Raw genomic sequence first — 20790 nt, 5'->3', positions numbered from 1 at the left:
TTCCATTTAATCTGCCCTATGGTTGCCATAGTTCCCAGATCCATGTGATAATTGGTTTAAGGAATGTGGGAGGCGCCTGTGGTGGGCATGCGTGCAGTCCAAATGCCATCAGGGTCTGTGTGGATCTGCTGTTTATGCTCATTCTTGCATTTCTTGCAGTTCTATGAATTTGGGCAGAAATATAATTGATGCAATCAAAAGTTTGTGGTCCCCACTTCTGCATGTTCTCTGGAATGATGGAGCTCCATCCAATCCTTTTTGGGATGAGTTGGGAAGTTGGGGATGAGGTGATATAGGTTGGTGATCATCCAACATCCTGACCTCTCTAATGCTCTTGTTGCAGAATGCAATCAAATCCTCAGCAATGCTCCAAAAACTAGTAGAAAGCCTTCCCTAGACATTTCGCCATGTTGTATGGAGTTGGACTTGACATAAAACACAGTGGACCAACACCAGCAGATGACAGACATGTCTCTCCAAACCATCACTGATCATCAGTAAATTTGACATTTTATTTGGAAATTAAGGGAGCAGAGTCTGGAGGAAGAGTGGAGAGACACACAGTCCAAACTGCTTGAGGTCTAGTGTGAAGTTTCCACCAATCAGTGATGGTTTGGAGAGACATGTCATCTGCTGGTGTTGATCCACTGTGTTTTATTATCAAGTCTAAAGTCAGTGCAGTTTTATTTTCCCACAAAATCTTACAGCACTTCATGCTTCCCTCTGCTCACAACTTTTATGGAGATGCGGATTTCATTTTTCAGCAGGACTTGGCACACTGCCCACACTGCTAAAAATACTAATAGATCTTATAATATATAGATTGACTGGTGTAGATTTCCAGTAATGCATTACTTTTTTTTTTTGTATTTTGATATTAAACAAATGTGTGTCACACCATTGGACAGTGTATTACATAATTAAAGGAGTTCATTTGTAGATTTTCATTAGAAAAGAAAAATAAAAGTATTCATTATTTTGATTTAATTTAACATACTTTTGAAATGAGTTGCTTCATCATAAGTTCAAAAATAAATATTTTGTATTTACTCATTTTTTGTGAATGATTTCCATTTATCCAATTCTTCCTGCTTTTTCCCTGATGAAGTTGAGGCTCCTTTATATCTGCTGTGTTTGTGGGCTATCTTAATGAAAGCTCCTCTGCCTCCTGCAGCCGCTCTGTGCAGATGAAGAGCTCTTAATTGGACACGTTTTTGTCTTTTGTCGCGCTCCGACTTGGGCTTTGGATTAGAAACTTGCTGACACATAGGGACAGATATTTCCTGTATCAGAGCAGAGATTAATCAAAGTAGCCCCCACACAGACCCCCCGTGTGGGCTTCTCTTGTTCTGCTCGCTAATGGTGTAGATGGAGGGAAAAGAGAGTGAGAGGGAAAAGAGCGAGCTAGAAACAGAAAAGCGGCGAGTCCGCAGGGAGTCTCCTCTCGCTGCGTCTTGTTGGGATGTTTTAAAAGCTCAGCTCGCTGTGTTTGGAGTCACGGTTATGTTTTCAGCTCTCAAATAAAGTTCAGCTTCAGCTCCTCTCACTAACTGCTCACTCATTACTGCTGCTGGAGGTTCTGAAGGACTGTTTACATTATTACGGCTCTGTTTTTGCTCTGTTTGCTGCTGATTAGTGTTGTCCGATGACAGTTATTTCAGCTGTTACAGTATAAAAAGATACATTTTATACTAGTGCATCTAAAAAAAAAATAGAATATCAGTGAAAAGTTACGTTATTTCAGTAAATCAGCTCAAATGTGAAACTTATATATTATATAGATGTATTACACACAGAATAATCTATTTTAAGCATTTATTTCTTTTATTGTTGATGATTATGGCTTACAACCAATGAAAACCCAAAAATCAGTGTCTCAGAAAATTTTTATATTATATAAGACCAATTGGTACTTTTGCCAATGTGGGCAGTGTGCCAAGTCCTGCTAGAAACAACATTAAACCAAGTTTTTTTTTTATATTAATTATTTGATTAATTAAAGTAACAGTTTTTTAATGAAATACAAATATTAAATAGCAGGATTGTCTGTCCTGATGCTGTCAGTCTGCCTGCTCTGGACTCACATCAAAGATTCCAACTCCAAGCATGCACTCACACTGGACCTTCCGGTCACTGCTGATTACATGATGCTACAGTGTTCATGCTCTCCTAGCTTCTGATTACCCACACCTGGTCTGTATTTGTATTAGCTCCCGGCTGAGATTGAATCTAGTTTACTAGCTCTTCTATGATGCGTTTCCATTGTTTGTTGTCATTTTTATCAACCCATGACAACCATTTATGTGTACTTAGCCATTTTACTTTACTTTTGGATTCCCCATGTATGACCCTTTTTTGCCTTCTTCACTCTGGTATCTTGTTATTCTTGCTGCTTTCCTGTTTTAACCATGCCCATTCCTCGTCACTAACGTAAACTTAATTACTTGATTAATAAACTTTATGTAAACTATCTGCATGTGTTTACCTCACGTCTGGCCTGAATGACAAGGGTTCTTTATGGATCATTACAGATGCTTCACTTTAAAAGTTCTAAGTAGTCACGCAATGCGAAAAACAAATTCCGTATAGAAGAAAAAGATGCATAAAGGTGTATCGATATTCGTTTTCTAATCCAATCACAGACTCTGAATTGTAATTGAATCAAATCTTAAGGTTCCCAGAGATTCCCACCCCTGATCTGTATGTATATAGGTGTATATATAGGTGTATATATAGGTGTATGGAGCTGTATATACTGCTGCAGCATCCTTACTGAGCGGGTTTGTCACTATTCTCATTACTGTCAGCATTTGCTGCTCTTTATTAATCACCAAACAAAAATAGACTGACCGTATGACATCACAGCCTGACACAGATTCTGAAATGGAAGGCTTTTTCTCTTCATGCAAAAGAGGGAGAGATAGAGAGAGAGAAAGAGAGAGAGAGAGAACAAGTATGTGAGAGAATTTGAGTGACTAAGAGTCAGATAGTGAGAGAATCAGGAGGAGAGAGTAAGAGTGATAGAGAGAGAGAGAGAGAGAGAGAGAGAGAGAACGAGCGAGTAATTGACAGAGAAAGTGAGAGAGATGATAGTGACAGAATCAGAGAGAAAGAGAGAGAGAGAGAGAGAACGAGAGAAAAAAAACAGTATTTGAGAGAGGGAGAGACAGAAAGAGAGATTGTGTGGGAAAAGATGAAAAGAGGACAGGAAAGAGAATGGGGAGAGAGAGAGAGAGAGAGAGAGAGAGAGAGAGAGAGAGAGAGAGAGAGAGAGAGAGAGAGAGAGAGAGAGAGAATGTGTGACACTCAGAGAAAGAGAGAGAGAGATTGTGAATCGCTCCTGTGAAAGGACGGCCCACATACATGGAGAATTCACAACCGGGCAACTTGCGCTGACTAATTTAGACATCCATCCATGGGTTGCTTAGCAACACTTGGGGGGTTGGTTTGCCATCCAGCTGTTGGAGGAGGAGAGAGGGTTAAATCTCTCAGACCTCTTCCTTCCCGCTCCGCTTCAGCTCTGTGTGTCATGCTAGCTTACATTGTTCCTCAGCTGGTTGCGTCAGAACCCACAGACTTTCTGATGTTGTTGTTGGTGAATTACCAGCAGGACCTGGTTCTCCACTCTGGGTGGGTTCTCCACTCTGAGCAGAGCGTTGAGATGTTCAGCCATTCAGCTCCCAGTGTATCTGAAGCTGCAGAGCAGAAACAATACAGAGCAGAAAAAGCAAACAGAGACAATCACACAAAAAACTAGTAGCTCCATTTCCAACATTTTTTGCTTTTTGACGTAATATAAACCTGACAGTTGTTCTTTACACTCTAAAAAACAGAGGTACGATATGAGTACTTTTTTGTACTCAAAGGTACACTCTTCATAATTGTACCCTCAAAGGTACAATATTGTTCTTTACAGGGTCAGATTTGTTCCCTCTGAAGTACAAAGTAATTTCTAACAGCAATAAGTACAGATTTGTACCATTTAACCAGCCAAAGGCTACATTCAGTATTCTGCATCACTGTACTAATGAACAATATATATTTGAATTGCCAATTTTTTATTTGAAAGCCAGACAATGTTCGATCATCAAGTTTTTGAGCCATATTTAGTTGATGATAATGTTTATAATCTTTATAATCTTTACTGGCACAAAACACATGGGTACAAAAAAGGACTTTCACTGAAAGGTACTTTTTTGTACCTCAGTATATACAGCCCCAGCGACAAGCTTTCTACCCTTTTAAGTACAAATCTGTACTTACTTTTCTTAGTGTGTACATTATGTTAAAATTTCATAATAAATGGACCAATAGAAATGCTCCAAACTGACCTGGAATAAAGTCCTTTACTTTAACTTCCAGTAAGATCTTTCCTTCTACTGTAAAGTTGTAAAGTTGTGTGGAAGTCAGAAAGGAGGGAAAATAGAGAGATAGAACTGGAGGTAGAGCAAGAGAGATGGAGACAGAGAAATGGAGATATGGGATAACAACTGAAGAAGAAAAAGAAAAGGAAATGGAGAATGAGAGCAAGATAAGAAAATACAAATAGAGAAAGACGAAAGCGAGAGAGAAATTAAAGAAGTGGGCAATGGAAAAGAGATACACAAAGTGTAAGTGAGAAAAGAAGAGAGAAGAAGAAAAAAGAAGAGAAACAGATTGAGAGAGAAATAATGGAAGAGAGGGAAATTTATGTTAAGTTAAATGGAGAGAGAGAGATTGAGAGGAATACAGGGAAAATATAGAAAAGAAAGTAGGAGAAAAGATAAGTGGAGGGAAACATATCTATGTTTCCCTCCACTTATCTTTTCTCCTACTGATAGAAAAGTGGAACAAGAAATAAAAAAGAGATAAATGTTGGCAAATTTATATTAGGAAGTGAAATTTGGAGATGAAAAGAAAGGTAGGGAGGAAGAGAGAGATCAATGTAGAGAAACAGGAAAAAAAATAAATGAACGCAGAGAAAGTCATGAAAGATGAAAAATGGAGGGAGAGAGAGAGAACAAGAAACAGAAAGTGAAAAAGAAAGATATAAAGAAAGAAATAAAGGAAAAGACAAGTGAATAGAGAAAGAGTGAAATGAAAGTGTAGATTACTAGTAGGAGCAATAAATGGAAAAAGAGAGAGAAGTTAAAAGAGAGAGATTAAGAAAAAGAAAGGTGGAGGGAAGAATTGTACAGAGAGAGAAATAGAGGCAGAGAGGGAAAAAGAGCAAGTAAAAATATCTTTTTCGGTCTTTCACTCTAACTTTCTGTCTTTCTCTCTTGAGAGAGAGAGTGAGAGACACTCAAAGATAGTGAACGAAGAATAAAAGAATAAAAGAATAAAAGAAAGAAAGGTAAGAAAGAAAAAATATAATGAGAGAGAGAGAAAAGTACCAACTGGAGAGAAAGCAGACTAAGAGGAAGAGAAATGAGGAGAGCAAAAGTGAGATGAAGTGACAGTGAGAGAGAGAGAGAGAGAGAGAGAGAGAGAGAGAGAGAGAGAGTGAAGAAGTGAGATAGATGGTGGAGGGAGGAGTGAAGAGAGATAGGGGAGAGAAACCAAAGGGGGAGGGAGAGAGAAAGAGAGAGAGAGAGAGGGATGTGGAGTAAACGTGCAAAGCTCTCGGCTCTTCTCTCCCAGAGAGTCACAGAAGGCATGATGGGGGAGGGCTGAGCGCTCTCTTTCCTCCATCCCTCTCCCGCCATCCCTCCGTCCTCCTCTTCGTCCTCCTTTTCCGCGCTCCTGTGCGCTGACTCCCTCGCTCAGGAGCCGCCGAGCAGCACACAGCGGCCGAGATGAAGTCCATACTGAGCGCGCTCAAGAAAGAAGGTGAGAGGAGAGGAAGCACCTGTGCTGGGGTTTTAGAGTGTGTGTGACTGAGTGTGTTTAAGTTTGGCAGGTAAACTTTTCACGGTTATGGGGGGTCTGGAGTGGGGGTCAGCAGATGCACGTGGTGGTTGTGTTGGAGGTGTAGAAGAGAGGTGGTCTGATGAAATGGATTGAGAGAGGAAAAACAGGTTTTACTGTTATTTCGCTATAATTGTGCAGTAATTTTCCTTTTTTTATCATAATGACGGTTTAATTGAGTCTCGAGAGGCTGGGAATGAATTCACCAGCAGTTGAGATGAGAGCTGTGTCACTAACGGAGTAACCCTGCGCACTAGAACTCAGATTACACACACTGATCTCTCTATTAAGAGGCAGATTCATTTTATTCTGTGATTTATTTTTTTTCTCAGCAGTTGATTAACTGGATCATGCACACTTACATATAAAGCCTTTTTCTGTATGAATAATAATAATAATAATAATAATAATAATAATAATAATAATAATAATAATAATAATATAAAGTGTTTTGATATAAAGTGTTTGTTTGATATAAAGTATCAGTATGAGCTATGAGATGTTCAACTTTGTTTTAGGAAATGAGTCAGAGCATAACACTATATCACTTCCCAATAACAGATTTAGTTGGATGGAGCCTCATTGCTGGTTTTAGGTTATTTAAGCTGTTGTTTGATGGAAAGCTGGTCATTCTGGTCAAGCTGATAACATACCTGCTGTTTTAGCTGGTCACTTGATCAAGCTGGTCTAGTTGTCTACTGGTTGACTTGTTAGGCCAAGCTTATTTACATACTTTTGAATCAGTAAGGTCATTAAGTTTGCTGACTATGGTCTAGAGCTGGGCGATAAATCGATTTTATCAATTAATTTTTATATTTACAGTTAAGGACGATGTGCTTTAGGAAAAAAATGATTTTCTCTCAGTTTAAACTTATGCTACTTACTCTTCCTTTGGACTCCGAGTGATCCTCCTCCTGTATGCTTGCCACACACACAAACAACACCACCACAGCGATTGGGTTAGTTTGGTTTTAGTTTGTTAGTTTGGTTTTATGACCAAATAAGTTCTGGATGTAAGATGTGTTTAAAAGCGGTTGCTTCTAAAGGAAAAAGTTCTGCTCCCAGTGAATTAACACAGCCGCAGCACCAGCATGGTACCATACATACGGTGGAAAAGTCTTTATAAGGATTTTAATTATTAAAATGTTGAATATTTTAGACCAGACGTTTGTGCTACCAAGCCTCAAATACTTTTCTGAAGTTGCCTCACCACAACTGTGTAACGCGTGCCAAAGAATCACTAGTGCGCTGGAGGAGTGTGACACTAAATTCACAGCTTAATAACCCTAGAATACCTCAGCATATCAGCATATAAAGCATATATTTGGCAAAAAAAAAATCCTACCGCTTCTAAAACTGCAGCATCATCGCTCTCTAGTGAAGATCCGTGATTGATTATTCCATTGTGGAAAATTTTAACAGTAATCTCTCTTTCACAGTAACTTTCTGTGTCTCGTTCGCTACTTTATTTCTCAGTTTTCAGTCACAAACACACGTTCTGAAGTATAATGCAGTGTCTGTCTCTGAGTTTCTAAGCGGCTGAGTGTACACGAGGTCAGAGCGTTATATCAATGCATGAGCTTGTTAACTTTTTTGAATCATTGATTTGTGAATTAAGTTAACTCTACACTTAAACCACAAAATATCAGCAGAGTTTAAATGTGTCCCAGCTTTTAAATGCCTTATTTTCTGGCATATATATATATATATATATATATATATGAGTCATTCCACCGAATGGGTGCCCTTTGCTTGTTGTAACATTTAAACTTATTTTTTAATCTTTTCAACCCTGGATCTAAAAACACATGCATTTAATGTACTGGTCAAGGCGGCTTTACTTAATTTTTTACAAGATTTCTAAGCCAAAAGTGTTTACAAAACTCATGTGAGATTTAAAAAGCATGTTTAAAAGCAAGTCCACTAAATTATTTGATTTTTTTATTCTAAAAAAAAAAATGTATTTAAAAAAACAATGGTTGACTGCATGTTCAAATAATTGATATTTATAACAAAAACATCACTACAGTTAATGGCACTCATTCCTATACTGAAACTCACTCCTGTTACTTTTATTCCTGTTACACAAAACATGAAAAGTAACAGGAATTAGAATTAGCATAGAATTAGCAAAAATAGCTAAATGTTGGCTATGCTAATAGCATGAGGACACTGGACACAGTCAGAAGCTAAGCTGGTCAACCACCTTAACCATTTTGACTTGTGGTTCTGTTTGATCATGGAGGTCAACCAGCTTGCTCATACTGGTCATGCTTGTTGTCAATCAAACCATCAAGCTCAAATGAAAACACACCTTATGCTCCGCAAAACAAACTTAACTAGCTTGACTAAGCTGGTCATTTTGGTTGATTGGCTGAAATCCATTAGGCTCATCATTGCCCAGATTGGTACAGCGTGATCTACCAGTTTACCCAGCTTGACCAGCCAGCTAGGATGTTTTCGTTTGAAGGTTTCCACAGTTTCTATGGTGATGGGATGAGCATGTCTGTTAGCGCTGTATCTTCACCTCCAGCTGTTGCTGATTAACCTTTTCCTGCAGGTCCACATGGGGCCAACATTTGTGCCATTTAGTTCACTTCCCTTAAGCCACTGCACCTGACGAAACTGGTACTGAGTAATGATACAGTGTGATAAGTGTACTACAGCTCATTTTATCCTCCATGTGACTTAAATACAATGCACTGACAAATTAAATGTCTGAGGGAAAGAAAATTGGTATTGTGTCCAATAACTTTTCCCATGTCCCATGGAAGCTAAAGAACGCTGCATTGATTTTGGGTAAAATGAACATTGTTGATTTATTCCATAAACTACAGACAACATTTCTCCCAAATTGCAAATAAACATATTGTCATTTAGAGCATTTATTTGCAGAAAATGAGAAATGGCTGAAATAACAAAAAAGATGCAGAGCTTTCAGACCTCAAATAATGCAAAGAAAACAAGTTTATATTCATAAAGTTTTAAGAGTTCAGAAATCAATATTTGGTGAAATAACTCAGTTTTTTTTAAATCACAGTTTTCATGCATCTTGGCATGTTCTCCTCCACCAGTCTTACACACTGCTTTTGGATAACTTTATGCCTATTACTCCTGGTGCAAAAAATCAAGCAGTTCAGCTTGGTTTGATGGCTTGTGATCATCCATCTTCCTCTTAATTATATTCCAGAGGATTTCAATTTGGTAAAATTAAAGAAACACATCCTTTTTAAGTGGTCTCTTATTTTTTTCAGAGCTGTATGTGACACTATGAATCGAGGAATGAAATCTAAACACAGTCCCCTCCAAAAGTATTGGAGCAGTGAGGCTAATCCCTTATTTCTTTTTTTTTTTCCTGAGGTAACACACTTGATCAGGGTACATCCTGCTTCTTTTAATGTGTGTTTTTGAATTTGTTAAATCACCTCGGTTACAGTACAGGAATACATGTATAGGTTAGTGGATCTTTAATTTCTTTAAGAAACTTTGGAGGAATCCTTTAAGGTGGTTTAAGGCACCTTTTAGAAAAGCTTTTGAAACAGAATTGGATAATTTACAGTTACAAATTGAGGAATCCTATAAAGGTATAAAGGTGTATGTACTCAATTGTTGAAAATAAATAAATAAATACAGCGCATCCATCAAGAATGAAAACTTTGTACATATCTTTAATGCATAATTAGAAAGAATGGTAATTCACAAAGAACTTTAGAGTGAACATGCTGGTCTCTCTTTCTTTTTGAAATTTTTCCATGAACACCCTAGAACAGTCACTAGGAGACCTGTGGGAAGAGGCTGTAGTCTCTATAGGAAGACTAGTGGTCTTTTTTAATGTGTGTTGAATTAAGAGATTGAATTAAATGATACAGAGTTATATGTTGCATGGAAGGAATTAAGCTGGTTAGTTGGTTTGTCGTGTCTATAAGCACAATTATAACCTAGCAACTGTATTAGTATTTTATTTCTTAGGTTTAGGTTCAAGCCTCCTTTAAATACCTCAGCTATATCACTGCATAGAGCCCTGTCTGTATGAAAATGAGGTTACGCCTCCCGAGAACCTACCTCGTCGTTATGAACGTCATTAGCTGAAAAGCTGCTATGATGAGGCCCACCGAGGTGCTATTACATCAGCTTGTTAATCTTAACACGGAGCGCGTGCTTGATGGCATGCTCTGTCCCCGCCCATAAGGAGTTCTTCTGTTTCTGTCGTATTTATAGCCTCTCTCGCCTTGGTGCGACTGTGGAGCGGAGCAGGATGTGCGCCGAGGCTGCACATGGCCTAATGTTCTGGAGATGCGCTTCAACTTCGTCCGCGCCCCCACACCTTCACCAACAGAGACATAAATATAACTGTTAATCATGCATCCAGAGTGAGAGCTAAACACAAGGGATTTCTCACCCAGCTCTGGACCGAGACAGACAGAACACCTCAGCTGGACTTCAAATGAGCGAAGGCTGTTCATGAGACGAAGAGTTTGGCTGGATTTGGTGAAGGAAAGAGTTTTGATCAGGCTTTGTGGGAGTTACTGGATTTACCTGAGGAGATGGACGATCTGACTGTGGACTTTAGGACCTTCTGTGATGATTCAGCAAGTTTGCTGAACTGCTGGACAAGTAAAAAAAAGACAAAGAAGAAAACACAGGTTCTGTGGTCACAAACTAATCTTCAATGAGTGAGATAAAGTAGAGATTCCCAATCCTGTTCATGGAGTGACCCTGTCCTGCACTTGCTGCTGTTTTCTTACATTCACGTCTATGTATAAAGGATTGTTACAGCATGTGTCCACTGGCAATTAAGCCTCGACGAATCCTATTAGTTTCAATGGGGAGAGTCATTGCATGCCGTACTAGCTGGGTTGCGTTGCATTGAACGAAGCCCCGCCTTCCAGTGAAAAAGTTCAGCAGAGCTCAACTTTATTCAAATAAATCCGCCCGCCACACTGCATCCACCCAATCAGTAAACAGCAGGCTGTGATTTTGCACACATACGAGCCTCACACACACAGAACAGCCACAGGAGAGAAGAAAAGAATAGATTACGATCAGGTCGATAAAAAAAAAAAATATATATATATATATATATATATATACATATATATATATATATATATATATATATATGTATATATATATATATATATATATATATATATATATATATATGATTGCCTCATTCGCTTGCTTCATTTAAATTCAAAAACGTCATGGACACGCCCATGTGGTGTGTCTAAGACATCCGGCACAGCAGAATGCATTTAAGTAAAGTGCCAGTGGATACATATCACGTGGCCAGTGAAAGGAAGCACAATGTAGGCATTTCTAATAAAGTAAGTAATAAAGTAAGTGGGAGGATAAGGAGGTGAGGTGTTTCTAATAAAATGGCCAGTTATTGAAGTATGTAAAATGTAATGCTTAAACAAAAATTCCAAATAACATTAAATGTTTGCAATAAAGTGGCCAGTTAGTGGGAGTAAAAGGTTGTAGGTGTTTCTAATGAGGTGGCCAGTGAGTGGAAGCACAGTGTTGGGGTTTCTAATAAAGTGGCCAGTCTTTGGAAGCACAGTGTTGGTGTTTCTAATAAAGTGGCCAGTGAGTGGAGGCACAATGTTGGGGTTTTTAATAAAGTGGCCAGTGAGAGGAGGCACATTGCAGGAGTTTCTAATAAAGTGGCCAGTGAGTGGAAGCACAATGTAGGTGTTTCTAAAAATGTGGCCAGTGACTGGAAGCACAAGGAAGTAGGGTGTTTCTAATAAAGTGGCCAGAGAGTGGAAGCACAATGTAGGTGTTTCAAATAAAGTGGCCAGTAAGTGAGAGTACAAGGTAGGGGGAGGTGTTTCTTATAAAGTGTCAGTGAGTGAAAACACAGTGTTGGTGTTTCTAATAAAGTGGCCAGTGAATGGAAGCACAAGGAAGCAAGGTGTTTCAAATAAAGTGGCCAGTCTTTGGAATCACAATGTAGGTGTTTCTAATAAAGTGGCCAGTAAGTGAAAGCACAGGGAAGGTGGAGGTGTTTCTAATAAAGTAGCCAGTGAGTGGAAGCACTGTGGCCATGAGGCAGATCAAGTAGACAGGTTTGAGACACAGTGCTGGATAGTACTGTCTGTGACCAGAAGGAGACACCTTTCTGTCATTTTTCACAGATGTGCGTCTGATTGGTCAGGAAACATGTCACTCATAGGTCTGTCTGTGCCGGAGATGCCGTAGGCTAAGTGAGGAAACCTGCGATTGGTTCACCGTGATGTTCAGTAGTCTGGGCCTGTTTCTCTTCATTAGATACAACTTACAAACAGCAAGTTTAAAACCTGCCTCAGTCTGGCTCCAGGCAAGTTCTCAGGCTATGTGCTTCACTCAGCACCTGTGCAACAACAAACACTAACACACACACTCTGCTCTATCAACCTGGCAAATGCACAAGAACATGTGGTCACCTGAGACAGTGCTTTAAAGTACATGCAGGCTTTAAATGTTAAAAGGTTTGGGGTAAAGCATAGTTACAGAGGGGTTAGAACCTGGGCAGACAGATATCTTTCACTGATATATTGGACATTTTTATATAAACAAGTACCTTCTTGTTGCTTCCATCACTGGGCACTTAATTACAAAACCCCAACCTTACCGTATACCCCTAGGGTCATATTTTTTAGAATAGTGTGCCTTCTCATCCTCCAAACAAAAATAAATGATTTTAATTCTTTTGACTGTTTAAAGACTTCAGACCACAAATAAATTGAATGTAAAACTGATCTTTGTTTTTTTTTATCAAAGCATAATTTCATAATTTCTTACAAATATGATTTTTTGAAAAAAAAAAAAAAAAACGTTTATATAATGTGACTGTATCACAACAAAACAACAAAAAAAAATACATATTAACTGTTGCATTTCACAACTTTACACTAACAACCACACTATTATATAATGCTCAGTTTGCATTACATGCATACATTTTCCATGGCCCCCCAGAATTTATTTATTTATTTATTTATTTTTTTTACAATTTAATATCAAATACAGCACAACCATTAACTTTTTAACCATTTTCTTTTCCTGGTCACTTGAATGGAGTTTGGGCCCCAAAAAAAATAAATGAATGAACACAATCCACACAACTTCAGCATCAATTATTGCACAATAAATGAACTACATGGTTTTGCTTAACAGAAATATGGACCTGTTGTAAAAAACTTTCTTCTTTTTGTCCTTGTTTTAAGTTGTCTAAGTTGTAATGTCTGCCAGAAATCCTTCCCAAACCAACCAATCCTGAACTCACATAGTGTTTATCCGTACAACAGGCCAATGAGGGTTCAAGTTTTAAATTTTTTTAATTGTATTAAATAAAATGTGGCCAATCTGTGGGTTCTAATCATTGTATGGGCTTCAACAATGCAGCCATGGGTGGCCTGTGCGTTAAGCCACCCCTGGACATCCCTCATGTAGAATAGCACACAGCTCTCCTTAACTTTTCTTAATTAATATTAACTTTTCTTAGTTAATATGAGATATGTGCAGGGCTCGTGTTATATGGTGTCAGAAACTATAGGAGCAAGTCAGTGTGGGGTTAATTAACATCTTAACACAGTTTGAGGCAAGTGTGTGAAGATAAAGCATGCAGTTTGTATAATGTAAATTGATGGTCATGAGCTTTAATTTCTTGTAAATTAGCTACTGTATATTAGCATTGTGACTTCAGTGCAAAACTGAAAAAGCAAACACTGTACACTTGTACACTAAAGAGGTACCACTTTAAAATAAGACTACATTTATAAATGGTTTACAATTAGTTTATTAATGGTTACTAATTAGGTTGTAAATGCCTTAAAAATCACTAATAATCAGTTATAACACATACGTAGAAAGGGCAACAATAAAGGGTTGTGGGTTCACTATTTGGCAAACAACAGGTCATTGTTGCCCTTTCTACGTATGTGTTATAACTGATTATAACTAATGATTTTTAAGGAATTTACAACCTAATTAGTAACCATTAATAAACTAATTGTAAAGCATTTATAAACCCTTTATAAAGGTAGTCTTATTTTAAAGTGGTACCACTAAAGATCTCTCTCTCTCTCTCCTCTCACTAGTGCCTTTCCGGGAGGCTCCAGCGGTGTGTTCGGGCAGGGGCCGGCAGCAGCAGCAGCCACAGACGGGCAGGAGTACTCTGACTGCTCCACGGGTGCTCCTGCGCTCCAACAGCGACAACAACCTGAACGTAAATAAGCTGCCTGCGCCACGCTCGCCCTCACGCTCACCCTCGCCCCTGCGCAGCCTGTCGCCCCGCAGGCCCCAGCAGATGCAGAACAGCCCCAATGGCACGGTGAAGACCATGGGCCGGGGGAGCCGCCCCCCGCGCAGCCGCTCGCCCTCCCTGGGCCGGCTGGGGGAGGGCGACGCCCGGAGACAACACACCCCCCAGCGCCACAGCAGGTCAGTCTCGGCAAGTCCTAAGATAAGTGGTGTGGTTCTGCATAAACTTAATGAAAGATAAATACAGAGGAATAATTATAGCAGTTGATATTAGTTACTAAGACCTAAATTAGCTTTAGAAAGACACCTTAACTGCGTGTCCATCAACGATTATTTTGTTAGTTCGTTTTTTTATGTTAGTCAATTAGTCAATGATTACTTCAATGATTGTCCTCCATCTCTAAGAACAATAGAAAAAGCTGAACATGACATTTAAATTTAAATTAATTAAATGTCTCGATTCCATGTTTAAACATGGAAAGTACTGATATTTTATAAGTAAATATGTAATCTCTTTTATTAGGGCACTTTTGAAGAAACAGACTTAAGCCCTATCCGGACAAGATTAGTTTCTCAAGAGGTCCTGCAGTAATTTTCTCTTTTATGGGGGATTTTATTTCCGTCCAGAACAACCATGTATGTGTTTTTCTCAGACGTCCTCTGATAAAATTACAGGCTGAATTACCTACTGTTTTCCGCTAAACTCTGTGGTCATAAGGTCATCAAGCCCACCTTTTGAAATAAGATATTGTAAATTTGATGAATCAAACCAATGACTGACCGTAGACTAATCTAAAACTGGCATAGGCCATGGTAGTTTTGGTCCACAATCGAGTGTGATTACTAATTTCACGTCCGCTCAGATATACCATACAAGTATGCAAACAAACAAGAGTTTGTTTTAACGCAAACAAATACTGCTGATGTGAAAAAGCTCGGCAAGATTGGCACTGAGACAAGTGCAAGGTTTGAAGAGAAAGACTAGAATCTAGTTTCTTGAATGAGGATTTTTTAGAGCAAGACGAATTCATTATAGAATGAATAAGCATTTAAGGGCTTGGAAGGAGAGACTTCAAATTTTAAAGTGAGACTGAGGATTGTAGAGTGGAACTAAGCACCATTCATCCCTATCAAATTTTAAACCATTATTCTCAGTACAGGTGAGAATACATACCGGCGCCAATGTGCCCCAAGGACTCTGGGCATTGTTCAATTACTTGGTATTCCACAGCGCGCCGCACACACACAGGCTTTCTTCATTTTTAGATTGAAATGAAACCAAAGCCGCATAAATCAATAACCTGTGACTTGAATTGTAGATTTTTTTTGTGATTATAGTTTTTATTATTTATTTATAGAACAAACCATACAGTATATATAATACAAAACAGGGGAGAGAGATGAAAAATTTCTATAAGAAAAGAGAATAAAATGCAGCATAAGACATGAGAATCATAAAGACTATTGCTGGAGTAAAAGGTTAAATGCTTGGAATTTATCAGACCAAGAGTTAACAGTAGATTTTTTAGCTTTGTTAATCTTTGCAGTACTGCATTCAAGACAGGCTATGTTATAGAAAGAAATCCAGATCCAGAATCGTTTCATATGAAAGTCAGATGAGAACCTCTATACTTTTGCACTATGGCTTTCTTTGTTGATGTGAAGCCTGCAATTAGTGATCTAGAAGAAAACTGTTATGTGTGTGAGTCGTCATTTAACAACAGTACATTACATTACATTGCATTTGGCAGACGCTTTTTTGTCTGTTATATAATAGCTTGCAGCACAAACCTGTTTTTTATCAGTCACTGAAGATTTGTCCATGGTCTAATGACCTTTTCCTGTCCAATTAAGTGGTTCCTAGCCGCATTAAACTCTCAGGCAGAAGACAGGCTTAAGAAACTCATCCTGTTTGTTATTTTTATTACTTCATTAAATGGCTGATTCCCTGTTATATAGGGAATATGGCTTCTTCTTTTTTTCGCATAATGCTGCAAACATTAGTGCCACTCAGGTCCGCTGCACCTCTGTGTGGGGCTTTAGCTCTGTTTCACATGCAGATAGATTCAGACGAGGCAGGCCGTGCTGTGTGCACAAAAAGAGAATATACAGTATACCCCTGGGTCCTGAAACAGTGGCATGGAGTTGGGCATTTGCCTGTTAAATGGATTAGCAGTAGAGGTTGGCTCGTGCCTGTGTGAGCACAGCACCTGATCCACTCACACTGGGCTGCTTTGCACCTCGTTGGGTCGAGTTGGCTGCAGCAAAATCGCTAAACAAATTTGTCGTGTGCCCAGAGCGCCAACATTTCACCCGTGGTAAGAGAAAGCTGGGAACAGAGGATGTAGATAAGTGAGCTGACCCCTCCATTCTCTGCCCTCTAATTTAGTCCTGTGTGGATGCTGTTGTGAGGTTTGACAAGCTTGTCGAGAAGGCCTGTTTTTGTTTGCATAATATACTAGTGCACCTCAAAAAAATTGAATATCATTACTTTAAAGTTACTTTAGTTATTTCAGTAATGCAATTCAAGATGTGAAACTTATATATTATATGTATTACATATCACAGATTGATCTATTTTGAGCACTTATTTATTTTATTGTTTGTGAATATGGCTCACAGCCTATGAAAACCCAAAATTCTAAATTTCTGAATTAGTTTCACTGGTTTTGCTATTTGTAGATTTATGTTTGAGTAAAATTAACATTTTTGTTTTATTCTATAAACTACAGACAACATTTCTAACAAAAATTTCAAATAAAAATACTATAGTCATTTAGAGCATTTATTTGCAGAAAATGAGAAATGGCTAAAATAAAAAAAGATGCAGAGCTTTCAGACCTCAAATAATGCAAAGAAAACAAGTTTATATTCATAAAGTTTTAATAGTTCAGAAATCCATATTTGGTGGAATAGTCCTGGTTTTTAATCACAGTTTTCATGCATCTTGGCATCATGTTCTCCTCCACCAGTCTTACACACTGCTTTTGGATAACTTTATGCTGGTGCACTCCTGGTGCGAAACTTCAAGCAGTTCAGTTTGGTTTGACGGCTTGTGATCATTAATTCTTCCTCTTGATTATATTTTAGAGGTTTTCAATTTGGTAAAATCAAAGAAACTCAACATTTTCAAGTGGTCTCTTATTTTTTCCAGAGTCAGTAGTCAGTAAGCATGCTTACCATCTAGCAAAATCTCCTGATTGGATGTCTAAATTACATCCTATAGTCAATATAATGCTGCCAGCATTCTTGATTAGGCTGTAAACTAATGCAATCAGTATTTTTCCCCACTGTTAGGGCCCAACCCCCCACAAGAACATGTTAGAAAGAGCACTGTGTGTTTAAAGGATATCTAAAATATGTATATCAGTATTGATTTTACAATCAGAGTAGTTTAAACAGTACCCCATTCCGACATCTGACAGCTGCCTGGTTCAAAATGTGTGTGAGTGTGTGTGAGAGAAGGAGAGCGGTGAAAGAGACAGAGAGAGAGTGTATTGGAGCATGTGTGACAGCAAATTCCTGATTGACAGCAAGTGCGGGTGTGAGGGAGATAGAGATGTGTGCATGCGTGTGTTTGGACGTGTGTCTGGGGGTGTGTGAATCTTGTCACTCGACGGGGATTCTGATGATGAGTGAGTGCGGCCTACTGTAAGTGGGCCATGCCAATTACTCACTGCCACTACAAAAAACCCATCTAATTAGATGTCATTTTAAAAGGGAAGAATTAAGTCCTCTGGTATTTGACCCTATTCTCCTCCAGCTCCATCTGCAGCCTCCAACCATGCTCACTGTGCTCTGCTTTCAGCTGATCTGAGGCTTGTTTCTCCAGCGATAACCCATCTCAGTATATTAGAGAGCAATTGACATACCCACTTCAGTTCAGTGTATATTATCACAATACCTACACATAGCCTGTAGCTCCACCTCAGTGTATATTACAATACTCACATTTAGATTATTTAGTCATTATTGTTCACCCTAATGAGAAACTGTAACTTCATCTTCTCAGTTTATATCACAATACATACATTTAGAGTATTTTTTATATATTCTTAGCCTCAGTGTAAATAATAATAATACCTGTATTTACAATGTGATTAATATACAGCTCTGAAACACAAAAATAAGAGACCACTTAAAAATGATGAGTTTCTTTGATTTTACCAAATTAAAAACCTCTGGAATATAATCAAGAGGAAGATAGATGATCACAAGCCATCAAACCACCAAACTGAACTGCTTGAATTTTTGCACCAGGAGTAAAGGCATAAAGTTATCCAAAAGCAGTGTGTAAGACTGGTGGTGGAGAACATGATGCCAAGATCTATGAAAACTGTAAATAAAAAACAAGGTTAATCTACCAAATATTGCTTTCTGAACTTTTAAACTTTATGAATATGAACTTGTTCATATTGTTTTTGTTCACAATATTTTTTTTTGGAATTTAGGAGAAATATTGTTCGCAGTTTATAGAATAAAACAACAATGTTAATTTTAAACATATACCTACAAATAGCAACATTAGAGAAACTGGAGTAGTTTCCACAGCTGTATTTTCACCCTAATGAGAGACTGTGCCTACATTTAGAATATTTTTTTCTATATGCTCAGCCTAACGAGACACTGTAGCTCCTCCTCAGTGTATATCACAGTACCTAGATGTAGACTGTAGCTCCACCTAAGTGTATATTGCAATACTCACATTTAGACTATTAGCATTGGTCACCCTATTGAGATACTGTAGCTCCACCTCTTACTCCTCAATACGAGTGACATTTAGAGTGTTATTTTTATGCACAGGTTAGTATCTTCTGCTGAGATGCTTAAAGTGCTGTGAAAGTGACACAGTGATTGGTTTATTTCACATTACACCCAATACACATCCATGATTAATTAAGAGAATTGGTACATGTCTTTAACGTGTTTCGAGCTGTGCAAGACGTATATTTTTTGCATCCTCATGATACCAGAGACACCTTAAATCGCGCTGGACAATCCGCAATTGACCGGTACACTATAGACCACTAACATAGGGCCCTTAGAGTGTTATATGTTCATATTTAGCCTAATGAGAGACTGTAGCTACTGATACTGATACAGAATTGTAGCTCAGTCACTAGACGATCACTATAAGGCAGCTTATAGGAAAGAAATGGAAAGACTATATGTGCTGATATATTTCTGCTCGTTTTGCTGGGTCGTGTTGGTTTTAGCTAGCCGGCTGGACTGTGGTTAGGTTAGCGTAGCTTGCTTTAGCTCAGCATCAACTTAGCCTAGCCTGGCTGGTTAGCGTTCTGGCTGTCAGACGGCATTAGCCGAGCGATTTTCTTTCCCTTTTTTCCCACAAAAGACAGCCAGCGCTGCGTGTGAGCGTGCCGTGGTTGAGCGCTAGCCTGTGCTAAGCTAACGCTGCCGCTGATGCTGTTGATGATTCTAAGCTGTCCTGTGTATATACGCCATTACTCGGCAACGCGTAGGCGGAGTGATACAGGTTTAGTGTGAGAAGGCCGTGATGTTATCATAAATATCAACACGGCTAGAACACTTCTTAACCAATCACATTGTGAGGTTGGAACTAACTGTTGTATAAATCAGTATATATCACAGTAACTATATAATAATACATGCTAAGTTTAGACATTTAGATACAAAAACAGTGCACTGTAGCTTCTCATGAGGTTGGTTGTTTATAACGCTTATCCAACCTGGCAACCGCAGCTCTGAAAGTATTTGTGGGTGGAGCATATACAACTAAATTCTCCTATCTGGCCTGAGATCAGCGTAAGAATGTGTGATTTTTCATCTTGTTGTGCTAAGTCTGGCAACCAGTGAAGGCTGTGAATATGTTTTTGGCCCCCATAGCTGTGTGCTCTGCTCGAATGGGATCTATCCCTAGTTACAGAACTGGTTGCTATGGCCATGACCGTATGGTGTGTGCATGTGTGTGTGTGTGTGTGTGTGCGCGCTCTGTGGTGTATTAGATAATATGCTCGCTCCTCAGAGTCTCGGAGGGAAACTGAAGCAGCTGCAGTCAGTTCTGATGTCATTGGGTAATTGCAGGTTGGTGCTTGGCTGTGATGGCTGAGGACGAACTCTCGTCATGCTGGAGAAAGCCGGGAGGAACAGAGGGAACATGCTTCTCTGCTACTGTGTGTCAGGCCTTGTTTGTGCAGTTTAAGACTGTCACTATTTTATTTATTTTATAAGGGGACATATTTTGCAAAACTTTGTGTGATTTTGTATTTTTATTTGGGTCTGAATTGCCCTTATAAACAGTCCAAGCTCAAAAAAATCCATCCCTCTTTTTTCATATGCTTTTATGAGCTGTATGGATGCTCCCTTATTGTGACGTGACAATAAGGAAACCTGCATAGAACACACTGGCACCACTCCTCACCTGTCTACCCCCACCAGAGCCTCACCCACTAGATCAGATGAAGATCCACTAGATCAGTTGAAGATCCACCATTTCAGTCATTTTGGCTGAGAACCTCAGACAGTACACAGCAAGATTAGCTTGCAGACTTCGTCTGAGGGAGGGATCTGTATGCACTGTCCATTTCAATTCAGCAGATGAGAGAGATATCTACCTCAATGTAAATAACAATACCTACATTTACAGTGTTTATTAATAAAGAGACCACTTAAAAA

The 20790-nt window shown here is 38.8% G+C and overlaps 1 protein-coding gene across 1 annotated transcript in view; it reads left to right on the top strand.

Annotated features, from left to right (window-relative positions):
* The window catches only part of shank2b (SH3 and multiple ankyrin repeat domains 2b), a 204809-nt gene that overhangs the window by 89136 nt on the left and 94883 nt on the right, over window positions 1-20790 (top strand). Inside the window, exon 13 of the mRNA XM_022683849.2 lies at window positions 13974-14316. Within this exon, the coding sequence (XP_022539570.2) occupies window positions 13974-14316 (343 nt within the window). The remainder of the gene's footprint in view (window positions 1-13973; window positions 14317-20790) is intronic.

This window comes from Astyanax mexicanus, chromosome 10 (genome assembly GCF_023375975.1).
Source record: "Astyanax mexicanus isolate ESR-SI-001 chromosome 10, AstMex3_surface, whole genome shotgun sequence".
NCBI lineage: Eukaryota > Metazoa > Chordata > Actinopteri > Characiformes > Acestrorhamphidae > Astyanax > Astyanax mexicanus.
This window is presented reverse-complemented; position numbering and strand designations above follow the sequence as displayed.